This window comes from Heterocephalus glaber, unplaced genomic scaffold (assembly GCF_053883595.1).
Source record: "Heterocephalus glaber isolate CG9 unplaced genomic scaffold, H.glaber_assembly_v1.0 deba00001564, whole genome shotgun sequence".
Taxonomy (NCBI): Eukaryota; Metazoa; Chordata; class Mammalia; order Rodentia; family Bathyergidae; genus Heterocephalus; species Heterocephalus glaber.
In genome coordinates this window covers 14273049-14299082 of record NW_028258351.1, presented here as the reverse complement: position 1 = coordinate 14299082, position 26034 = coordinate 14273049, and the positions used below count along the sequence as shown (strand labels likewise).

The following is a 26034-nucleotide window of genomic DNA, read 5'->3' as shown; positions in this document are numbered from 1 at the left end:
AAAACAGGGTTTACCTAAAGCTCTTGCCTTCTTTCATTCATGGCAGAAAACTGACTTATGGGTTCTAGAAAGCTTAAAAGCTTGACAGCCTATTTCGTGCTAATTTGATTTAAATTATGCCCCAAACCCTCTAAAGTAGCATTTGGGGATATAGGAGGTTAATGAATTTTAGCTCTTCACAAGGGGCAATGCTTGCTGAAATCACATTCATTCTAATTAGAGTTTTATATAAATTCTTCCCCTAGACTCCATCAGTTTGTTCTAATTCTATGACTTTATACTTTCCATTTTTATTTATTATTGTAAAGATTATTACCCACTTAAAAATGTCACTTGGCTTTCTGGATGGATTAGAATGTCAGAATGTAAGTTCTTTGGTCTTGAGAATTGAGAAACTTTTGGGGAGGGGAAGGGTCTTTTATCTGAAATTATCACTTGAAGTAAATGCTTTTTTTTTTTTTTCCTTTGACATGAAGTTTGCAAAGAGAGACAGTTGTGTGAGAGTCAAGGGCCTGGGATCTGATGTGAATTTTTTTTTTTTCATATAGAGCTGAAAGTGATACTGAAATTCTTAAATTCTGAATGACTGGCTCACCAAAGTGGTTAGCTGGACTGAATAATTATGGCTGTGAGAGGAGCTTGAAAACCCTTTACCCTCCACCCCTCCTCCCTCACAAATTCCCCAGGAGGTGTTTGTCCAGTGGCATCAGGGCCAGGAAGGTTGGGCAGCCATCAGCCATTGTCCTGTTGTCTTCTAGCCTGTTAAGGATATCTCATGAGGAAGCAGTAAGATGAGCCTGGGTTTCCTCCAGCTTGTACTTCTTCCTGCCAGACCTCTAGGGACTAGGCTGGAACCAGGATGTGGTCAAGGGAAAGCAGGCTTTAGAGTGTCTGGTTTAGACTAACTCCTGTATAGGGCTTTGGGTGAAAGGCTGGCTTTTCTTTTCAAATATACCCTACAGGTTCTAATTGGCCAAGATTAGCCAGTGGTTGTAAAAGCAATATTTGTGGTTAGGATAGACCAGTCCATTGCTTGGCCTTCTGCATGCAAGCTTAGAACCAAACCTGGTTGTCAAATAATGATTTTTTGCCAGAGTGGTTACCTCTGAATATCACCCTTGAACCTGTGGGAGGCTAGCCAATGACTGATGTTTTGGATCCAAATCAAGTATCTTTCCATGTGTCCAGGTCTAAGAAAAAAATTCTCTATTTTTTATACTTTTGGTTTATTTTGAGGGGCAATTTATAAAAATGTGTGGAATTAGGTCATTTGATGCCATAAAAATTTTATACCCTATATATATATATTTTTCTGCTTTTGAAGCATGAGATATATGTTGATGTATTTTAATTTTTTCAATTTTTATTTTTATTAGTACATGTTTACAGTACATAATGATCACATTCTTTGTGGGGAGTTGGTATATGTACATAACACATTTTATTTTTTTGTACCAGGGATCGAACTTGGGACCTTGCGCTTGTGAGGCAGGTGGCAGAACCACTGAGCTAAATCCCTGGCCCTGTACATAACACATCTTCACTTGATCTTAGCCAAAAGGCCGAGAAGCAATGTACATAACACATCTTAATTCTTTTTTCGTCCTCTTTCCTCTCCTCTCCCTCCATCTCTTGGTCCTCTCCCCATTTGCAAAAGATCTGTCTCCCTATTTCCTATTATGTTGATGTTTTAAGATATTACTGTGGTATTTTAACAGATAGCATTGATTTCTTCTAAGAAACTTGAGCAGCTGTGCGTCAGCCTGAGGTGGATAGCCATGCACAGTGTCAGTCACTAGCCAGCCACCAAGCCATTCTGAAAGGCTTAGGTAGAAAGATTACAAGTTTGAAGCCAGTTTGTGAGAACTTGTCTCAAAATAATGAAAAAGGGCTGGGGATGTATCTGAATGGTAGAGCACTTACCTAGCATGCCTGAGATCCTGGACTTGATCCTGGAGCACTGCAAGAAAATAAAAGACTTTTTATAAAGTAACTTAAATTGAGTTTTGAACTCAGTTTTTAGTTAATTAGTTAATATGTAACTTGACCTCGATTTACGCATAGTTCACTTTATAGAAAACATACAAAAAGGGAGGTTGGGGATGTAGCTCAGTGGTAGGGCATTTGCCAAGCATACATAAAGCACTGAGTTTGCAAACCAGCCTGAGTACCCTTAAGCCTCCCACAAAACAAAACAAGGAAATAAACAAAAGAAGAGAACCCAGGCTGGGGATTTAGCTCAGTGGTGCTGTGCTTGCCTCACAAACGCAAAGTCCTGAGTTTGATCCCTGGTGCCAGAGGGGAAAAAAGAAGAGAACCCTAAGATTTCTATCTTCTAGGAAGTTTGGTGCTGATTATGATGAAAGACTAATACAGATGAAACAACTAGAAAATTCAGTAGCTACAATATGTACCAGCTTGTGATTTACACTGTTAAAGCTGTAAGAATTCTGAGAATAGTGTTTTTGTTATTATTCCCATCTCTCCCTATGATGTATAGCATGTGTTTTGCATTTTACTAGGTACCGGGGCATCCTGCATCTATCCCTTACTTGGAGCAACCTTAAATGGCTGGTATTTCCTTGCAACGGAAGTGGACGATATGTGTTTCAACTACGCAAAGAAAAATGTGGAACAGAATAACTTATCTGATCTCATAAAAGGTTAGTACCACAGAATAAATACCTGCCCTTCAAGCTTTATTAACCTTTTTAACGTGTCTCATTATCTTTTGCTTTAAAATGCACAGACTTTGATAATTGTTTAGAAATCTGTCACCTTGTAATGGTTTTGGTGTTTTGATACCAGAATTAACTTAGAAAGAAAATTAATACTGTTGATCCTCATTATTTATGAATTCTGTATTTGTGAATTTACCTACTTGCTGAAATTATTTAGTCAGTTTTCTTGAATACATTTTTGGGGATTGAACTTGGGACCTTGGCGCTTTTGAGGCAGGTGGCGGAAGCACTAAGCTAAATCCCCGGCCCTAGACTTATTTTCTTAATAGACTTTATTTTTTAGGTTCACAGCAAAATCGAAGTTACGGAGAATTCTGTATACTTCTCTCACAGGCACAACCTCTGCATTGTCAGCCTCCTCCACAAGAGTGGGACATTAGTTACACTTGACAGTCACTGCCAACCATAGCCAGCTTACAGTAATGTTCACTGTGAATGTTGTGCATTACAAAGTTTTAGAAAAGTGAACATGATGTATCTCTCATCTCTCTGCCTTAAAAATCCTCTGTGGATATCACAGTGATATATGTGCACCCATGTTCATAGCAGCACAGTTTGTAATAGCTAAAACTTGGAAACAGCCCAAATGCCCATCAGCTGGAGACTGGATAAAGAAAATGTGGGTTTTTTTATAAAATGGAGCACTACTCAGCCATAAAAAATGAGAAATTAGAGACATTTATAGCTAAGTGGATGCACATTGAGGCAATACTCTTAAGTGAAATAAATAGGACACACGTGTAAATACCGAATAGTTTCTCTGGTGTGAGAAACTGAAAGTGTAAATAAGGACTAAATGTATAATAGGTCATGTGAAATAGGAAGAAAAGGGACAAAGGGGAAGGAAGTGGGAGGGCTAAGGGAAAGGATAGAAGGGAATGGGATTAATATGAGAAAATGGAAAAATAGGAACAAAATTTTTGTAAATAGGGAGGGCTGGAGGGGTTGAAGGGAGGGCTGGGCAAGGGTGAAAAACAAGAACCAAGAGAGACTATGTAAAGGTGCAAATTTCCAATGATGACTGTGATTACATTGTATACCTAAAATGTACCAATTATTAGAATGAATAATCGATAATGTAAAATAGGAATAAAAGGTCCAAAGGGGTAGGGGTACTGGTAGGCACAGGGGAAAGGAAAGAAGGGAAAGGAAAAAATGATGAGAAATGGAAAAAATGGAAATAAAGTCTTTGTAAATAGGGAAGGGTGGAGGGCGTGAAGGGAGGGCTAGGAATGGGGAAAAAATAAGAACCCAGATGCATTATGTAAAGGTACAATTCCCAGTGAAAAATGTAATTGTGTTGTATACCTGCAATGTACCAATAAAAGAATTTAATACAAAAAAAGAAAAAAGAAAAAAAGAAAAATCCTCTGTGGGCTGGAGATTTAGTTCAGTCACTGTGCCTGCCTCGCAAGTGCAAGGTCCTGAGTTTGGTCCTTGGTACAAAAAAAAATTCTCTGTGCTCCACCTCTTCCTCCCTCAGACCACCCTAACACAACCACTGTGTTTTCCAGAATGTTAGATAGTTGGGAGTCAGACAATTTATAGCCTTTTTTGGTTGATATCTTTCACTTAGTAATATTCATTCACATATTATCCAGGTCTTTTCAAGTTTGTTAACTTACTATTTTTAGCACATTTCTTTTTAATATTACATTCTCTGGGTGTTGCACAGGTTTGGTCTGTCTGTCTGTCTTTCTTTCTTCTTTCTTTCTTTTTCTTTCTTTGGTACTGAGGGTCAAACTTCATGCTTGGCTCCTCTTTTTAAAATTTCAATAAATTTAAAAATTTTTATTTAATTTTTGTTTTTTGGTTTGTTTTTTTCTGTTTGTTGTTTTTTGAGACAGGGTCTTGTTGCCTAGTTCAGGCTGGCCTTGAACTCAACTATGTAGCTCAGGGTGGCCTCAAACTTGCACATTCCTCCTGCTTCAGCCTCTTGACTGCAAGGATTACAGGCATGCACCACCATGCCCATCCTAGTTGTATATCAGTTTATTCATTCTACTGAGGGACAGTTTGGTATGTTCATTTTTTAAGAGATCATCAAACTGTCCTCCGAAGTGGCTGAACCAAAGGTTAGAGGTATGTCTTTGGTAGAATGCCTGTCTAGCATGCATGAGGCACTGGGTTAAATTCCCAGCAATACCAAAGAAAATTAGTTGATTGTATTTCTCTGGGTCTATTTCCGTCCTGTCTGTTCTGTTCCATTGATCTATCCTTTTGCTAATACCATACCATCGTGATTACTGTACCTTTATAGTAAGTTTTGAAGTTTGGTAGTGTCAATCCTCTGACGTTGTTCTTTGAATATGTATTATATTGACTAGCCTGAGTCTTTTGCCTCTCTATTTTGCAATGAAATCTTAGTTCATTGCCGTGTGGGCTCCTAGAGTGTCCTTATAGCATCAGTTGGCCTCTCCTAGAGCAAGTATTCATGAGAAAAAAAGGAGAAAGCCATGCTGCTTTTCATGACACCCTGTCATTTCCATCATACTCTGTTTGATAAAATTAAGTCACTAGGTGAAGCCTACACTCAAAGGGAGGAAAATTATAAACTGCACCTCTTGAAGAGGAGGAGTGTCAAAGAATTTGTGCACATATTTTAAAACTGCTACGGCATTAATAGTTAACAGTTTCTTTTTTTTTTTCCTCGTAGTGGTAAAAGTACCACAGAAGACACTCCTAATGGATGCTCTTAAAGAAGAATCTGAGATAATCTATGACTTTTGCATGTGCAACCCTCCTTTTTTTGCCAACCAGTTGGAGGCCAAGGTAAAATATATTCTGCTTTAAAATAATCAAATACTTATCTAAGTTTGCCTTATTTCCAGAGGTAAGAGCAAAGGGCAACTTTTATTTTCGAAGTTGTGTCATTTAGGATGCTTTGATTTAAAGTACCTAAAATCCCAATTTAGACTTAGTAGTTGGGTGTGGTAATGCATGCCTTTAATCCTAGCATTCTGGGAGGCTGAGGCAGGAGGATCAAAAGTTTCAGCCCAGCCAGAGGAATTTAGTGATTTGGTGAGACCCTTTCATAAAAAATAATCGGGGAGGGCCAGGGATTTAGCTCAGTGGTTCTGCCGCCTGCCTTGCAAGCACAAGGACCCGAGTTCAATCCCTGGTACCAAAAAAATAATAATAACAATAATAATTGGGGAGGGAGGAAGTGAGGATGCTCAGTGTGAAAGCCCTGGGTTCAAACCCCAGTACCAATGGAAAAAATAAAAAGACTTAGCAGTAAATATGTATCTCAAAAATCTAGCAGTCGTTTGGGCTTTAGGAACAATTTGATCATGAAATTCATAGTACCATAAAGTTTCTGTTTCCAGGTTCCTTGTTTCAGCAGTACTGAACCAAGTTATTATACTGCAGTATGTTAATATACCATGTAATTTCATCCATGTAAATTATAGGATTTAATGACTTTTAGTACATTCACTGAGGTGTACGATGATTACCACAGTCAAATGAGAACATTTTTATCATACTAAAAAGAAATCTAACAATCAATTACTCATTCTGGTTTTTTCCCCAGCACCCTGTGGCCCAAGTAATGAGCAGTCTACTTTCTGTTTCTGTGGATTTGAGCTGTTTGGACATTTCATATAAATGGAATTACACAAATGTGGTCTTTTGTGACTGACTGACTTCTTATTTATTAAGACTAATATCCATTTTCAAGGTTCATCCATGTTGTAGCATGTACCAGTACATTATTTATTATTTCTCTTTGTTGCCAAAGAGATGGCCACATCACATTTTTTTCTCTTCATCAGTTGATAATCGTCTGGGTTGTTTCCACCTTTTGGCTCTTAGAAATAGTGATATAAGTGTTCATGTACAACTATTTCTGTGGGTATAGGTTTTCAGTTATCTTAAGTATATAACCAAGAGTAGAACTGCTGGGTATTATGGTAATTCTGTTTAATTGTTTGAGAAACCAGCAGGCTCCTTTCCAGTGTGACTATACCATTTGACATGTTCAGCAGCAGCAGTCTTTGAGTGTTTCAATTCTCTGAATCCCCATCAACACTTATTATTTTCTGTCTTTATGATTACAGCTAACCTAGTGGGTGTGAAGGGGTGCCACATTGTGGTGTTTTTAGTCTTTCCCTGATGGTTGATGATGTGCTAGAGGATAAGTACATCCTTTTATGTACTTATCGGCCATTTGTATATCCTCTTTGGAATTTCTTTACCCATTCTCTAATTAGGTTAATTTTCTTTTTATTATTACGTTTTATTATTATGTTGTAAGGATTCTTTATATCCTAGGTACAAGTCCTTTATTAGGCAATTTGCAGATGTTTTCCCCCCTTCTGTTGTTTGTCTTTTCTTGAGGGTGTCCTGCTCAACTGAGAAGTTTTTAATTTTGATGAAGTCCAAATCAATTTGTCTAATTTTGTAGGAGTTTTTTTTTTCCCTTCGGTATCAGGATCGGACTCGGGACCCTGTGCTTGCAAGGCAGGTGTGCTGCCACTGAGCTAAATCCCTGGCCCTCAATTTGTTTAGTTTTTGTTATTGAGGGTTATGCTTTTGATATATCAAGAAACTATTGGTAACCCAAAGTAATGAAGATTTACTTTTATGTTATGTTCTGAGAGTTTTGCCGTCGCCCGCCCCCCCCCCCCCCCATTTTGGTACTGGGAATTGCGCCCAGAGCCTTTGTACTGAGCTATATCCCAGCCTTTTTTGTTTTTTGTCCTTTTTTTGGTGTTTTTTTGGTACCAGGGATCGAATTTGGGACCTTACGCTTGTGAGGCAGGCACCAGAACCACTGAGCTAAATCCCCGGCCCCCCTTTTCTGTTTTTTATTTTGAGATCATCTTGCTAAGTTGCCCAGGCTGAGCTTAAATTTGCTCTTGCCTCCTAGAGTGCTGGGATTATAAGTGTATCCCACTGCCGCTATGCCTGGCTTATAGTTTTTAACTTTTACATTTAGGTCTTTGGTGTATTTTGAGTTCATTTTTTCATATGATATGTGGTAAGGATGGATTAAATATTTAAATATAAAAAACAAAACCATAAAAGTACTAGAGGAAAACATGAGTAAATATTTAATCTTTGGGTAGATTTTCTGTGCATGGTATCAAGGCAGAAAGCATGAAGAAAAATAAACAGATGAATTTTAAAATTTTATTTTATGTATTTATTTTGCAGAACTGGGGAGCGAACCCAGAGCCTCTGTACTTAACTACTGAGCTATATCCCCAGCCCTTCACGCCCTTGTTTAAATTTTAAGGCAAGGTCTCGTAAGTTGCAAAATTGCCCAGGCTGGCCTTGAGCTTAAGCTCCTCCTGCCTTTGCCTCCCAGAATGCTGGGATTACAGGAATATACTGCATTGGCCGGCAGAAAATTTTAAATATTCACAAGGATAGAAGGTAAAGTCTTCAGGATAGAATATTTGCATGAATGCAGTTGTTTAAAATATGGCTATGTGATTTTTAAATCCTAAATCTAGCATAATATTGGAAAGTAAAACTACATCTAAACTTTCTTATAGCTGATTACAAAGACTTGGTTCTTAAGATGTAAATATTTTTCACGAGGATTTTTTGTTACTGTCATTCAGGGAGTAAACTCTAGAAATGCTCGAAGACCTCCACCTAGTTCTGTAAATACAGGAGGTATCACAGAAATCATGGCCGAAGGAGGTGAATTAGAGTTTGTTAAAAGGATCATCCACGACAGTTTACAACTTAAAAAAAGATTACGGTAAGTTGATTGCTCCAGCATAGTAATATTTGCTCTTTCTGCAATTCCTATAAAAGTATGTAACTCAGAGGAAAAGTAATCACTAAAGTCTGAAGAATAAAGAGATAAAAAATTGAAAAGCTAGTGGATCCTACCTTCTGGAAAGACCTATTTCTGAGGATGTTCTTGGGCATTTAATTGATGTGTGTTTTCTGTAGTCATTTATACTACACAGATAGAAAGGATGAAAATATCATATGATTATATTGCTCCCATTAGTTTGGCCCTGTGATGGAACAAAACTGACTCAAATATGGCTTTTAATTAGAAAACAGATGGGTTCAAATCTGTCCTATGAACCAGAATTAATTTGTTGCCTAGTCCTTGAAGCAATTTATGTTCTTGGAATCAGTCCCCCAAACAGTGACAGATGTGAGGACCCTGAGCTGTCAAGAGCTTAATGAAGGGAAACCGAGATCACTAACCAGTTCCAGTGCAGGGTTAAAGCTATTCCTTTTAGAAAGCTAATTATTTCAGACAACACACCTTTTATTAAGTGGCATTGAGTACTCGAAAGAAGCTGCTTGTCTTGCTGAACTTCACACTCAGCCACATGTTGTTGATATGATGAATAATGTGGTAGTTCAAAGCTAAAAGATCTTTCAACCCTCTGATTTAGCTGTGGAAAGGTTTTTTGTTTTTCCTTCAGTGCTGACAATCACACTACCACAAACCTATTCCCAGCCCTATCTTAATAGTTCTTTAAGTGTTATAGTATTATGTATATTCACACTGGTATACAACCCAATCTGCAGGACTCTTCATTATCTAAAATTGTAACTTCCTATCTATTAAACAACTCTTCATTCCTCCCTTCCCCCAGCCCTTGGCCATCCCATTATGCTCTATCTCTTACGAATTTGACTACTCTAGGTACTGCATATATGTGGAATCATACAATATTTGTCCTTTTATGAGTAGCTTATTTTACTTAGCATAGAATCATAGTATTTTAAGATTCTGTGGGCATGGTGGCACACACCTGTAATCACAGCACTGGGGAGACTGAGACAGGAGAATCGCCACAAGTTCAAGGCCAACCTGAACTCCATAGCAAGACTCTGTCTGGGAAAAAAACAAAAACCTAAAAAAATAAGATTCATTCTTGTCATAGTATGTGTAAGAATTTTCTTCCTTTTTAAAGTGAATATTAATTTTCATTATATGTATACATCACATCTTGTTTATTCAGTCATCCATCGCTGGACACGTAGGTTAGTTCTACCCATTGGCTATTGTGAATAAGGCTCTATAAACATGGGTATACAGATACCTCTTCAGGAAGTTGGGCGTGGTAGCACATGCCTTATAATCCTAGCACTTGAGAAGCTGAGGCAGGAGGATAGCCACAAATTCGAACCCAGCCTGGGCTATATAGCAAGACTGTCTCAAAAACAAGAATCAAGGGCTGGGGGATTTAGTTCAGTAGTTCTGCCACCTGCCTTGCAGGTGCAAGGTCCCAAGTTTGATCCCTGGTACCAAAAAAAACAAAAACAAAAAACAAGAATCAAAACAAAGCAAATATCTCTTCAAACCCTGTTTTCATTTCTTCTGGATACCAGAAGTAGAATTGCTGGATAGAAAAGAATTTTTTTTCCCTTTCCTTTTGGATCATAGGTATTTAAAACTGCTTATTTTTGTTAAAGACTGATTTCCAAATTAAAAGTATCTGGATTTGTTAATATGAGTTTATTTAAATGTTTATGGAAAAGCAGTTTGATTATTTCCTGATCTGCCTCTCAGAGAAACGCTACACATTGCTGCAGCCAAAGGTTAATACATTTTTCCTTTAATTTCTCCAAAGATATATTACAGTATGATGAATAAAGAGATTTAAGGAATACTGGGTACTGAGGAAAGTCTAAGTAAAATAAAGGAAGCAAAGAGCACTGAAAAGAGGCAATCTGACTGTGTGGCTATTTCATTATCTGTTGGCTTTGAGGGGACCAACCAGGAAAATGGATACTGCTCTCCTTGGGTACAGTATTCTTGAGGTTTTTAAAGAGTAAATTTCTATTATTTCCAAAGTTCCGTTTGAACTACAGAAATGAGCTTCAAAGGACCAACAGGCCGGGGATTTAGCTCAGTGGTTCCGGTGCTTGCCTCGAAGGTGCAAGGTCCCGAGTTCAGTCCCCGGTACCAAAAAACCAAAAACAAAAAAAACAAAGGACCAACATTCTGGGCTGGGGATGTAGTTCAGTGGTGGAGCATTTGCACAGCATGTGTAAGACCCTGGGTTTGTCTGATCACCACCACCACCATGACCACCACCCCCAGGCAGAAAAAAGATAAACACTATGTTGAAAGATAGAAGTTGATTCAGTATGTTTCAAATCTGTCTGCGCCCGGCTCTGTGGCAGCCACCAAATTAAATAAAAGGCATAAGTTTGTTAGGAAGAGTAAATTGCAAGAACCCATCATGTCTGTGGATAATAGGCCATTTCAAGCTTGTATCATGTAGAGGAAACATTACCCAGTTATGATTTATTTAAAAACAGGGCTGAAAAAAAAAACAAGGCTCAGCTGTCCGCTCTGTTAGAACTCAGATTGAGAGGGAAAATAAAGGAAGGGAAGAAATGAAGTGATTTTTATCGAAAACAGAATAGAGCAATATTTTGCAAAATACTGTAGCTCACAAATACTGTTTTCAGTTTCAGATCCTATTGTGACTACTTATATTTGTTCATATTATCAGTTTATGTCTTCATTTATGATTTGTTTTTTTTTTTTTTGGTACCGGGGATCGAACTTGGGTCCTTGCGCTTGCACAGCAGGCGGCGAAACCACTGAGCTAAATCCCCGGCCCCCTCATTTATGTTTTTAATAGTTGACATCATCATGTTTATACCACTGTGTGACTCAAATTTTAGAGTACTGTGCAAGCTGCATATTGTAAAACTCTTAAGAAAATAAGAGATTAAACTGGGTGTGGTGATGCGCACCTGTAATCCCAGCATGCAGGAGGCTAAGGCTGGAGGATCCCTGTGAGTTTGAGGCCAGCCTGCAATATAGCTAGACCCCGTCTCAAACCAAAATACATACATGCACACACACACACACACACACACACACACACACACAATACTAAAAACAAGTATCTTAACCTTAGCATATCTTTTTTGTCCCTGAAGAAGTACAGAAACTAAGCAGAGTAGGTTAAATGTGTCGGGCTGATCTCAGGATAACACTGAAAGTACCTCTCTACCTCGCTAAGATGTATGTCTCATCTAAATCATTCTCAGCAACAGTTGTAGTTGGTTTTGTATCTTTTAATTTTACAGCTAGGAGGAAAAGACCCATCCTCTTATTTTTACTAGTTAAGAACCTAGAACCTAGATCTCCTGAAGTCTAGTCCAATGTCTGATACAGTTGAACTTCTAAAGAAGTAAACAGGCCTGCTGCGAAAGTGCAAGGACTCAAGTTTGAGTCCCGGTACCAAAAATAAAAAAATAAACAGACCTTTTATTGTTGATGAAGATTTACAGATGCTTGTCAACCTGTCTTTAGTGTTTTTATGCCTGTGACTTGAGCTTACTTAATAGCTTTTTTTTTTTTGGTACCGGGGATCGAACTCGGAACCTTGCACTTGTGAGGCAGGCACCTGAACTACTGAGCTAAATCCCTGGCCCAAATAGCATTTTCTTTTTAGAGACACACATCTGACCTTCTCTGTAAATTATCAGACTTTCTTTATCAACTTCTCTTGGCTTATTATTTGTTATTAAGTCTATAGCAGATGCTCTTTGGGAAGAGCATAAAATTATTTATAACTTTTTCAGAAGCCAGAGATGTATAGTTTACAAAGCACCAACTTGATGTTGGTTTCATCCACCCTTTCTCTTCTTTGCATTTTCCTTTCTGTACCCCTGCCCCCTGTCAAATGGTAGATACGTCTTTGATTTGGGCATAACCTACATATTTGGGGATGGGCAACAGATTTAATAATCTGGGCTTCTGGAATGTGATTCTTAGGTTTCAAACTTAGGTTTGAAATTTTAAGTTCTTTTTTTTTTTTTGGTACCAGGGATCGAACTCAGGTCCTTGCTCCTGTGCAGCAGGCAGCGAAACCACTGAGCTAAATCCCCAGCTCCAAAATTTTAACTTCTTATTGCTAAAATGATAGTAGCTACCTCATACCTCAAAGAGTAGTTGTAGAGCTAAGTGAATACATATTTGATATAATTAATAATGATGAGGAATCTTCAATAGGGCCATTCTAACTCTTGACTGTTTTAGGAATTCAGTAGATTTAAATGCTCACCATAGTAAAAGGAAATGTTACAGGTACTTTGATAATTTTTTAAGGCAGAGCTTCCCTTCTCCCCCTTTCTGCTGTAAACTAGGTGCTTGTTGATTAATGGGGTATTGTATGTAATGGTTGCAGAGAAAAATTTTAGATTTTATAATTGAGCTCCTAGTTAATTATCTAGATGAAAGGCTATTCAGTTCTACTGTGAACTTTTATGTGCCTTTATAAAAAGGTAAGCTTGCCAGGCGTGGTGGCACATGCCTGTAATCCCAGCACTCGGGAGGCAGAGGCGGGAGGATTGCCACGAGGCCAGCCTGGGCTACAAAGTGAATTTAGGGCCAGCCTGAACACAAAGCAAGACCTTGTTTCAAAAAAAAACCAAAAAAACCCAACAAGGTAAGCTACTCCATTTTTCTCGTTTATAAGTTCAGTGTAATACCTTTTGCAGCTTGAAGAGTTAGGTGAAATATCATAGGTTAATATGCACATAGACTACAACGTGCTGTGAAAGTGTTAGCATTACTGTTATTTATAATTTTGTATCTCTGATACAATGTTGCCACATGTACAGAAAATTAGAAAATGGAGAAAGCACTGATCCCAGCATTGTGTCTTAATGTAGTACTGGAGATTGAAAGGAGGGCTTTTGCATTGAGCTACCACATCCTACGTTTTTTTGAGACAGGGTCTTAGACGTTGCCCAGACTTGGCTAAAACTTGCAGTTCACCTGCCTTATCCTCCCAAAGTGCTGGGATTACATGCGTGTGCCACCACACCCAACAATTAATTAATTCTTTATTATTGCACATTTAGATTCCTTTGCTTTCACTATTATAAAAAATGGGCCACTTAACTTTTTTTCTTACTGAACTGCTGTCTGGTAAGATGTTATGGAAATCTATCTTTGACCTCTGGTTTCGTCATTGATTGGAATCCAAAGTACAGTTGCATATCAGTATTCTTTTTGTATCATTACAATGAAATGTGCCCCTTGACTCCCTACACAGATATAAAGGCAGAGAAACTAGAGGACAGATGGTATACCAGCCTGTTCTCTAGTTAGTGCAGTGTTTTTGCAATTAAAACATGAAGGAGCACTTACCAGTTGTGAGCTCAGTAGGGGCCAAATGCTATTTTGATTTTTCTTTCACACTGAGGTATGAAGAAGATGGAAAAGTACTCTGAAAAAACAAGGGGCTGCTTTATTTATTCATAATGAATTAGATTGTATGTTTTTCATCATCTTAACATAAGTAGCATGCTTAATTTAACTCCTGTCCTAGGGAGTCAACTCTCATTGTGGTCTCCTCTGAGATCTTTGGGATAAAAGGTTGTTAGATCCAGTCAATGGCTTTATGACATGGTGGGCCAGCTGTACCATCTTCTGCAGTATTAGTATCTACAGCAGGCAGTCACTGGTTAGTTCTGTTGTAGACAGTTAAAGAAGAGAGTTAAGATCAACAAGCATGTATTGAATACATCAGGTGGTCTGAAAAAGAATGATAAGGAAATAAAAGCTTTGGTGCACTGCCTTAGAGAAGCTCTTGACAATGTAGTGTTTCCTATGATGTAAATGTCTGTGAATAAGTAACATAACTCATTAATAAGAACATAAGATAAAAGTTTATTTCTAGCCATGTATATTTGGACTTTATGACAGTATAAATGGTAAATTTTGAGAGCAAGATTATTGGGCCTGCTCTAGTGAATATCTAGGAGCATTTATTCTGGTAATTTAATTATTTTATAGGCAACAAAGTGTTGAGTTTTAGTACTTACAAAAGTTTTTGTAGTAGGCTCGTAGCCACTTATGTTACATTTCAATTTAAAATTTGGCCTAAGAAAAAAAATTTTAGAGAAATAGTTAATACCAAGGCTGAGTCAGCATAAATATAAGATCAGCTGAAGATATCCCATAGTATGAGAAAGTAAGGAAGTGCTCCAGAAGTGACATGTCAGAAGGACATGGAAACCAGTTGAAGCTCAATCTGAGATAATATGTTCCTTTTTTTAAGTAAATTTTATTTTATCCCATTCCCTCCCTCAAGCCCTCCTCCCTCCCTCTGTACAAAAGCTTTGTTTCCATTTTTTCCTTCAATTTTCACTTTTTTCTTGTCCCTTCCTTTCCCCTCCCTCCTTCCTTCCCTTCTCATTTGAACACTTTCTTCCCATTTCCCAACACTCATTATACATTTCAATCCTTATTTCCCCTTTCGGATTCTCACAGCAGAGAAACACTGCAGTATTTAAACATGTGTGTCTGATTTATTTCGTTTAACAGTATGGTCTCAAGGTCCATCCATTTAGCTATAAATGTCTGAAGCTCATCCTTCTTTATGGCAAATGAGTACTCCATTGTATAAAAAACCCACGTCTTCTTTACCCATTTGTCAGTTGATGGCATTTGGGCCATTTCCAAGATTTAGCTATTGCAAACTGTGCTGCTATGTGTGTGGATATATCGCTGTGGTGTGATGCTGAGACAATATGAGTTTCAAAGTGAATGTTGAGCCAGGTGTGGTGGCACACGTCTATAATCCCAGCACTTGGGAGGCCAAGGCAAGAGGATCGCCATGAGTTTGAGGCCAGCCTGGGCTACATAGTGAGTTCAAGGCCGGCATGAACTACACAGCAAGAGACCGTTTCAAAGAAAAAAATGTTAATAATAATGTTTTACGAGCCATTGAATAAAATAAATGAAATTACATAAGGGACATATAATAGATTTTTTTCCTTTTAGTGTAGCGTGCCAGTGAATAAATCCAGAAAGCATAAAGTTAGGGGGGGGAAAATCACCATTTCTGCAGTCATCATACTAATTTGTGGAAGAATCAACAATGGGAAATTTAAGGAACAGGATATTGGCTGGAAGTGTAACTCAGCGGTAGAGTGAATGCTTGCATGTGTGAGCCAGGAGTCTGATCCTCAGCATACACACCAAAAGAGAATAAAATACTTACATAGTTTCAAAGTATCTCTCCCCAGATTACATTTAAATAAAAAGGGAAGCGTGGGGAATTTAGAGTGGAAAAGCCAAAGAGCCACCACCTTGCCCAGGTGACCATCTTCTGATGTGGTGCAGCAGGAAGATACAGTTGCACTTCTATGCTGTTCATGCCAAAACTGTGTGCCCGGAATCGATCTTTGTAGAAGCTTCAGACAGACCAAGTTGAGGGATTTTGCAAAACCGATTCTTCAAAAACATTACAGTCATGAAAGTAAAGACAAAGGAAAGCTAGGAGTGGTGGCACACATCTGAAATTGCAGCTTACCTGTAATCCCAGCACTGAGGACACAAGGGAACTGTTTCAGATTGAGGGAGACTAAAGAAACAAGACAGGTACATGAATCAAAATGCACAAGCACAATCTGAGACTGGATCTTGCATCAGGGTAAAAAATGGGGTAATCCGAATATGGAATGTACTTTTTTTTTTTTTTCTTTGCTACCCGGCATCGAATTTGGAACCTTGTGCTTGTGAGGCAGGTGAGGAAACCACTGAGCTAAATCCCCGGCCCTGGAGCGCACATTATATTTTCTCAATTTGGCAGTTGTTCTGTGGTTACCAAAGAGAATACCCTTGCCTGCAAAATGTCAATGCCAAAACATCAGGGCTGAAGGGCTGAGCTGATGTCTGTAGCTAACTCTCAGTTTAGGAAAACACAGAAAACAAGTAATTGGGGGAACATGTTAATTGGTGAATCTGGCTGACGGGTATACTGGAGTTATTGGCACTAATCTTGTAACTCTTCTTGTAGGTTTGAAATTATTTCAAAATAATTTTCCTTGAAACCTGCCATCTCAGAGGAATTCCTAAATGCTGTAATGAGTAGAGTGCTCCTCTCATCATTAAAACAGTATAATGGGTTCAGGGTCTCTTGGGTAACTAGGCCTGCCTTTTGTTCCTTTTTTTCTACTCGCATTTTGATTAGCTGTCACAAGATGCCTGTTGAGAGTAGCTAGGATCTAGTGGGTAAGCACTTTTAAATATGAAGCTACAACAGGGTTAACACGTCCAGTGACTTCTGCGTTTTCAGTAAAAAGTATAACTTGGAGAAAACAGTATCTTTTTGGGGAGGGGGAGTGCCAGGGATTGAACTCAGGACATTGCGCTTTCGAGACAGGCACAGGGCCACTGAGCTAAACCCCAGGCCCAAGAAGTATCTTGATTAAATTAAATCTTTAAAAATCTGCAGTGCAGTTCAGTTTAGAGCATAGGTTACAAGAAATAACCCTTCATGGGGCCGGGGATTTAGCTCAGTGGTTTTGCCACCTACTGTGCAAGCGCAATGACCCGAGTTCGATCCCTGGTACCAAAAAAAACCAAACCAACAAACAAAAAAGAAATAACCCTTCAGTTTATATAGTACGCATTAATGATGTATTTAACCATTACTAGCCTTACTTACCTAAATATCTGGCTTCCTTTTTCTCCTTTTTTTTTTTTAAGCCTAATGTTTTGGTGTGTACATTTTCTTGGCTTCTGGTGGCTTGATCTTAATCTGTTCAGGAATGCTAATTTTTAAAAAATGTTTATTAGTATGTTTACAGTACATAATGATTATATTCCTCATGGGGATTTGGTACATGTACATAACATATCTTAATTCATTTTTCACAACCACCCCATCTCTTAGTCCCCTTTCCATTTGCAGAAAATCTAATCTCTGCTTCCTGTCATCTGTTTGTTTGGTTTGTTTTTTGAGGTAGGGTCTTGCTTTGTAGTTCAGGGTGGCCCTAAACTCACTGTAGCTCAGTCTGGCCTCGAACTCTCAGCTATCCTCCTGCCTCGGCTCCCAAGAGCTGGGATTACAGGTGTACACCACCATGCCCAGGTCTATTATCTGTTTTTTATTTTGCTCTTTCATTTATTTTATTTTAGGTTTCTCGTATAAGAGAAGCCATGCAATATTTAAGCTTGTGTGTCTAATTTAGTTCACTTAGCAGTATGTCCTCACAGTGCATCCATTTTCCTACAGATGACTCACATTTATCCTTTATGGCAGTTTAGTACTCCATTGTTTATAAATACATTTTTAAAATCCATTCATTGATGAATATATAGGCCACTTCCAGGATTTGGCTGAATTGTGCTGCTATAAACATGGATATGCATGTATCATTGTAATATAATGTATTCAGCTCTTTCAGGAAGATATCTAGAAAGGAGATAGCTGGGTTGAATGGAATTTCTAGTTTTAGTTTAGTTTTGTTTTGTTTTGGTACCGGGGATCAAACTCGGGTCCTTGAGCTTGCGCAGCAGGCAGCAAAACCACTGAGCTAAATGCCCGGTCCTGTAGTGCTTTTTTTTTTTTTCCCTTATTAACTTTATTGGTACATTTTAGGTATAATATACAGTTATAGGGGCCGGGGATTTAGCTCAGTGGTTTCGCTGCCTGCTGCGCAAGCGCAAGGACCGGAGTTTGATCCCCAGTACCAGAAAAAACAAAACAAACAAATAAAATACAGTTACATTCATCATTGGGATCTTGTACCATTACATGAGTCTCTTGGTTCTTATTTTTTTTCCCCTTCCCTTGCCCTCCCTTCACCCCCTCAACCTTTCCCTATTTGCAAAGACCTTGTTTCCGTTTCTTTCCTCTTCTCATATTTTTTCCCTTCTCTTTTTTCCCTTCCCCTACCCCTCCCAATTCCCCTGCTCTTTTAGACCTTTTCTTCCTGTTACACAATATCAGTTATACATTTTTAAAATTAGAATATTAAGATCTAGGAGACATTACCACAGATTTTACAGAATTTAAAAGGATATAGAAAGCATATTACAAAAATCTTTTTTGAAATAAATTTGACAACTTCTAAGAAGTAACTTAGAAGACAAATTAATGAAACTAACTCTGGAGGAAATATAAAATTTGAATAGCACCTATTAAAGAAAGTATATTCCTAGCTTGAAAACCTACCTATATGACAAGAGCAGGCTCATAAACATTTTAACTGATAAATTATATCAGTCATTTAAAGCAGAAAAAAGAAGGAACACTTCTCCCCTGATTTTAGGAACTCAACATTGTGCTAATCCTAAAACTGGATAAAGGTAATAGAAGAAAAAAGTATGAACATAGATAGAAATTTGTTTAACAAAACAAACTCTTAGAAGTCAGATCTGGCAGGATGTAGAAAGTGGTTTTATTATAGGGATGGCAGTGTTGGTTCAGCATTGGAAGATCCACTCCCAAAAGTCATCATTTTAACAGAGGAAAGGAGAAAGCCATATGATCCTGTCACTAGTTGGAGAAAGAGTATTGGACTAAATTCTACAGCTGTTCATGGTAAAAGCTATCAGGAGACTAGAAGTAGAACAGAACCTTCTCAACAGATCAAAGACATGTACTCCATACTTCCAACAAAAACTCCTTCTATGAATGGAGATGATACAATGCTTTCTTCCTAAAGTGGGGAACAAGGACAGATATGCCTACTCTTCTTCTGTCCATTAGACTTTGAAATATAGGTCTAAACCAAAATAGTCTGGCAATAAAATGACGCAACTAGGACAAGATTGGCATGGCAGAAGCAAAATCTTTATATGTAGATGAAATGATCATCTACAGAGAAAATACTAAGAAATCTCTAGGAGCCCCTAGAACTTGTACTTGAATTTAGCAGGATTAGAAAACACAAGGTATATATAAAAATTCAGGTCTTATAAATGAAGAACTGGATATTGAAATTTAAAAGTTATTTAGGAGTACAAAGGACCCAGAAAAGCAAAAAACAAAAACAAAAACAGTGTTGGAAGATGTTTAGCACCCAATTTTAAGACTTCTAAAGCTACAGTAATCAAGGCAGTGTTGGTGTAAGGAAAGACATATAGATCATTGGAATAAAACAGAGAATCTAGAAATAGAAGCACACATATATGGTCCACTGAGTTTTGAAAGATTATTTAACATTAGCATTTTATAGAATATAAACTCGATTCAAGAGTGGAGGAAGAGATAGTGTCTTCAGCAAACGGCACTAGAACACCTGGTATCTGTATATAAAAAATTAACCTCAACCCTTTTTTTCCATACATGAAAATAACTTGAAGGGATCTATGAACCTAAATAATAAAGCCTAAAAGTATAAAACTTTAAGAAGAAATTATAAGGGAAAATATTTATGAATTCAGGGTAGGCAAGAACTACCTAGGATACAAAAAACATGAGGTATAAAAGAAAAAAGTTGATAAATGAGATTCCATCAAAATTTAGAACTTTAAATGACATCATTAAAATGGAAAGTAGTCCTTAAACAGACCATATTTACAATGCAGATAACCTATGACCAGAATATATAAAGAATTCTTAGAGCTCATTAATGGACAACCCAATTAAAATGCAGACATAAGAAGATGATAAATAGCTAGTATAGCACAAGGAATGGTGTGCAACTCTAGAATTAGAAAAATACTGATCAGTACAATAATAAGATTGAATTATACACTCATTAGGGAGATGAAGTCAAAAGTTTTAAAAGCCTTGTCATGACTTTTTCTTTTTGTTGGATTCTCCCCCTTTGCGTTTAATTTGTCATGTCCAATGGATTCATTCTGCTGGGTTTCCTGGGGTTGTGATCCTCATTGTCTTTTCCTAGGGTATTGTCTAAAATTTTTTGGAGTGCCGGTTTGGTATTCATGAAACTCATGAGGTGCTCTTTATCATGAAAGTATCTTATTCATCAATTTTGAAAGATAGTTTTGCAGGGTACATCAATCTGGGTTGGAGGCTGTTTTCCTTTAGGGCTTGAAATACATCACTCCAAGCTCTTCTTGCCTTGAGGGTTTGCATTGAGAAGTCTGCTGTGATTCTGATAGGCTTTCCTTTGTATGTGATTTGTTTCTTTTCTCTCACTGCTTGTAGAATGTTATTCTTCTATTCGATTTCTGGAATCCTAACAATTATATGCCTATGTGTAGATTTTTTTTGATTAAGGCTAGCTGGAGTCCTATATGCCTCACTTATCTGTATGTCAAGTTCTTTTCCCCTCCTTGGGAAATTTTCTGCCATCACTTCTGTGAAGAGTTTTTTTATGTCATCTGCACTCTCTCCTCTTTCTTCATTGACTCCAGTCTATCTTATGTTATTGTTCTTTGCATCGTCTAGCAGCTGCTGGATTGATTTCTCATGTTCCCTTACAATTTTAAAGCAATTTTTCTTTTCCTCCTCACTAATTGCAATCTTATCTTCTATATGTGAAATTGTATCCTCACATTGGTTCATTCTGCTGTGCAGACTTTCGATGGAGTTTTTAACCTCTTGGAAATCAGTTTGTATCTGTTTTATGGATTCTATTTGTTTCCTATGTTGGGATTCCATCATGTTCCTCAGATCCTCTATTTTTTTATCTGTGTCCTCTCTAGATTTATTAATCATGTCTTGGACCATGAGCACAATCTTTGCTGTTATCTGAGTAATTATTTCTGATTTCATTTTTCCCAGATCCTCTTTTGTTGCCAGTTCAGAGAGTCCAGGTGGTTGAGTATCAGATTGTTCCATCTTGTTTCCCTTTGGGGTTGCTGTAGGTGATTTGGAAGTGTTTTTGAGGCTTGTTTATGTGTCTTCTCATTTCCATGGGGGGGGGTGCTTCTGGCGCCCACACGGCTCTCCTTCTCTGCCCTAGGAGCTTGGGATGGCAGCACGGGAGCTTCCTTCCGGGTGCTGGGATGGGCTCAGCTTCTCCTAGGAGCTTGGGATGGCGGCAGGGGAGCTTCCTTCAGGGTGCTGGGACGGGCTGAGCTTCACTGCCGTAGGAGCCTGGGATGGAGGCAGGGAGCTTCCTTCCGGGTGCTGGGACCGGCTGAGCTTCACTGCCCTAGGAGCCTGGGATGGAGGCAGGGAGCTTCCTTCCAAGTGCTGGGACCAGCTCACCTTCTTGGCCCTAGGAGCCTGGGATGGCAGCAGAGGAGCTTCCTTCCGGGTGCTGGGACCAGCTGAGCTTCTCTGCCCCAGGAGCCTGGGATGGAGGCGGGGAGCTTCCTTCCGGGTGCTGGCCCTGTAGTGCTTTTATAATGTCTTTGTCAGAGTAATGTTAGCCTTATAAAATGAGTTGGTTTTTTTAATGTAAATTTCAATTTCTTTAATTGACATAGAACAGTTTATCTGTTTCTGTGTGTTTGGTAATGTTTTTCAAATAATTTGTTTCATTTAGTTATGACATTTATTGATAAAAATTGCTTACATTTCATTTTAGCCTTTTAATGTCTCTAGGATCTGTGGTGATGTCTCCAGTTCAGATATTGATAATTTATGTCCTCTGTCTCTCTTAATTTTTTTGGTGGCACAACAGGTTGAACCTAGGGCCTTCACACTGAACTACATCCCCAGCCCCCATTTTTTTTTTTTTTTTTGGTTTTTGGTTTTTGGTGGGTTTTTTTGGTACTGGGGATCGAACTCGGGTCCTTGCGCTTGCGCAGCAGGCAACAAAACCACTGAGCTAAATCCCTAGCCCTCCGTTGTTTTTCTGTTTTGTCTTTCATTGATTTCCATTCTATGTTTATTATTTTCTTTGTTCTTACTTGGGTTTAATTTGCTCTTGTTAATTTGCTTTGAAAACCCTAACTGCCTCAGCTTTTCTGAATTTTATCTCAGTCTCATCAGACTCAGCAAGACCTCGGGGCTGGGTTTGAGTTTCTTTTGTGTGCACTGGAAAAGCTAGACATTTTCTTTAAGCAGTGTACTTTGGAATTGTGGGAGTAACTTCGTTTATTTCTCTTTGAGATTGTAAGTCTGCACCACCAGTTGTCCACTGTCTGAAAAATGGTTGTTTCATGTATTTTATTGTTTCCTAGTTGTTTATGATAGAAGAGTGATTCCTGAACAAGTTAATCCTTCATGAGTTGAAGCAGAATCCCCATATAAATTTTACACTTTCCAAACTTCAGAATAACCTGAAGAAGTAGATTTTGTTCCTTTAACTTTCCGCCAGTTCAGCTTATCCTCTCCATACTCACTTTTCTGGATTTGTATTTACTACAGAATAAATTGATTTTATTATCTGTTCAAAGTATAATAAAATCATTTGCAATCAGGACACAGGACGAGTTCAGGCAAGTTTTTACAGATTCTGTTAGTAAGGTACAGGCACTATTTATACATTTTTGTGTGTGTGTGTGGTTGTGGTTTTCATTCATTGACTAGCTTTTATCCTAAAGCTAAATGACCTTCATTCTGAGCATGACAGATAAGATCTGTCTCCTTTATTCTCCTTCTAAATATGTACAGCCCTGGGGCATTGGACAGGGTAAATGGAATTTTGTTCTTTCAAGTTGCTTTGGGCTTGTTTTCCACTACTAGATTCAGTCTTTGTCTAAATACATTATATACAGTTCTTGTTATTATCACTTGTGATTTAACTCAGTACTTGTTTGCGACTGTTCTCATTTTGTTCAGTTGAGTGATGCTAATTTAAACTTTTTAAAGAGAGGGTATCACTAAATTGTAAAATTTCCCTGGCTGGGCTTGAACTTAACGCTCCTGCCTCAGCCTCCCATACTGCAGGGATTACAGGTGTTCACCACTATGTCCATCTGGCTGAGTAAAATGTTTCAGAATATCACCACCTAAAACATTCATTTGCCTGATTTCTTTCCTAGGTGGTACAGCTGCATGCTAGGGAAGAAATGCAGCCTGGCTCCTCTGAAGGAAGAGCTTCGCATCCAAGGAGTAAGACTTGCTCATTATCTTTCTGGTGTGGTGACTTCTTTTTTGTTTTTGTGGGGTGTTATTGTTTTGAGACAGGGTTGCTATATAGTTCAAGCTGGCCTTGAACTCACTAGGTAGCCCAGGTAGGCCTCAAACTTGTGAGGATCCTCCTGCCTCAGCCTCCTGAGTGCTGGGATTACAGACAGCCATGTGCCACCATGCCCGGCTAGTATGGTGACCTTTTTTTTTGGTACCAGGGATCTAACTCAGGACCTTGTGCTTTCGAGGGAGGCAGCAGAATCACTGAGCTAAGTCCCCGGCCCTGGTATGGTGACTTTTGATATTAGTTTGAGTATAGAATTTTCCTTTAAACCTCAAAATTCTGAAGGTACTGTTTTGGTTTGGTTCTTCAGTTTTTGTACGTCTTTTCTTTTCTTTTTTTTTTTGTTACTGGGGATCAAACTCTGGTCCTTGTGCTTGTGGGGCAGGTGGTGGAACCACTGAGCTAAATCCCTGGCCTCATCTTTTCTTTTTTTAAAAAAAATTTTGTATTTTTAGGGCTAGAAATAACTTTTTACATGTTATTAAGATATATAAAAATTGTAACAGCCAGGTGTGGTGGTGCAGGCCTATAATCCCAGCACTCGGGAGTCTGAGGCAGGAGGATTGTCACAAGATTGAGGCCAGCCTGGGTTACATAGTGAGTTCAAGGCCAGCCTGAACAACATAGTGAGACCCTGTTGTTAAAAAAAAAAAAAGTAACAGAAGGAAGATAGAAAGAAACAGGATGAGTAGAATGTGAGAGAGAAACCTGAAATCAAAAATCATGATGTCGCTGCGGATTTAGCTCAGTGGTTTCGCCACCTGCTGTGCAAGCGCAAGGACCTGAGTTTGATCCCTGGTACCAAAAAAAAAATCATGATGTCAGCCAGGTGTGGTGGTTCACACCTGCAATCCCAGCACTCTGGAGGCCAAGGTGGGAAGATGGCTGTGAGTTGAAGGTCAGACTGGATTACATAGTGAGCTCAAAGTCAGCCTGAACTACATACCCTAGTGAGATCCTGTCTCAAAAAACAAAAACAAAACAACCCCCCAAATCTACCACAGACTTCACATCTGACTTTTTATAAATATAGAAACTAAAGGCTAGAGAGCTTAGGGTCTTGCTGTAGGCTACACCGCTAGTTGTTGAAAATCAGCTAGAACCAGAATACTGCCATAGTCCATTGTACTTCCAGCTAGGGTAAGTCTCTGTACCATTTGCCTCTTGATCCTGTTCTAAAAGACAGATTGAAGATAAATCCTCCCTGTACCACCTCCCTCCCAGTGTGTGGTGTTTGGCATGAGTAGGCGACGCCTTTCAGTGATGAGGGTCAGTGGTAGAAACCAAGTTTGTGTTGCTAGCTCACTCACTAAACAACTGCTCTACCACTGAGCAGAAACCAAGTTCCTATCACTGTTTACTCTTAGACATTCTACTCATCCTGTTTTACCCAAACAGTGTTTCTTGGTAAGATTATACAAGCTACAAAGTGGTTCCTTTTTCTTTCCTAAAATGTGATAAGATTCCATAGCTGTGTATATCCAGGCTTGGATTGGCTCTCTCTCTTTTTTTTTTTTTTTGGTACTGGGGATCGAACTTGGGACCTTGCGTTTTCGAGGCAGGCAGCCGAACCACTGAGCTAAATCCCCAGCTGATTGGCTATCTTTGTTAAAAAAGAAGGCAGAAACAACTTGAATCATTTTATAAATGATTGTCCAAAGAGTAGTTTTAGGTGTTTCTTCTGATTAGACTTTTGAGTTACATTTTAAAATCCTCTTTGATATTTTACTGGAGGAAAATTTTTCATTGAGTTTTTTTATTGATTATTATATAGCTATGTATAACTGGTTTTTTAAAATGATATTGTTTAATTAAAAAGAAGGACTAACAGATAATTTTTGGGGGGTGGTACGGGGGTTTGAACTCGGGTCCTTGCGCTTGGAAGGCAGGCTCCGGAACCACTGAGCTAAATCCCCGGCCCAACTAACAGATAATTTAACAGGCGGCAGTAGCTAGAAATATCAGCACGACAACTTCATTTTAATGAGACACTGTATTGGTTGGTTTCAGGTTTCTAAAGTCACCTTCACTGAGTTCTGTCAAGGTCGGACAATGAGATGGGCCTTAGCTTGGAGTTTTTATGATGATGTCACAGTACCAGTAAGTAGAGCCTTTGCTTTGGCTTCTTCAAATACCAGCACATGGTGGGTTTTATTAGGTCACAAATGAACTAAATCTGTATTGTCTCATTTCCCTGAGGTTTGTTCTCAAATGCTTATGGCAAAATGGAAAGTTGTTGGAAACAACACACAGTCCTGGAGGGCTGACTGTGATGGCTGTACAGCCTTCCTCTTTGGATTTGTGGAACAACATGAGTCTTGTTTAGCAGATAGAAATACATCTTTTAGGAATTAGAGATGCAGGTAATGTGGCCTATAGGAATACTTTGCAAGTGTAATTCTACTGGACATTACTCGGGAATTGAAATTAAAGTCTGTTTCTTTTTCTTTACCACTGCTGCCTACCTTTCAGTAGCTTTTAGTAGCTTACCTTTTAGTAGCTGCCTCTTGAGGTTCCTGGTGAATTTAGAAGTTTTGGG

General features: G+C 38.6%; 1 protein-coding gene across 1 annotated transcript in view; it reads left to right on the top strand.

Annotated features, from left to right (window-relative positions):
- The window catches only part of Mettl16 (methyltransferase 16, RNA N6-adenosine), a 64620-nt gene that overhangs the window by 26301 nt on the left and 12285 nt on the right, over positions 1-26034 (top strand). The window contains exons 4-8 of the mRNA XM_004857184.4: positions 2523-2663; positions 5398-5513; positions 8315-8457; positions 23344-23413; positions 25506-25595. Of these exons, the coding sequence (XP_004857241.1) occupies positions 2523-2663; positions 5398-5513; positions 8315-8457; positions 23344-23413; positions 25506-25595 (560 nt within the window). The remainder of the gene's footprint in view (positions 1-2522; positions 2664-5397; positions 5514-8314; positions 8458-23343; positions 23414-25505; positions 25596-26034) is intronic.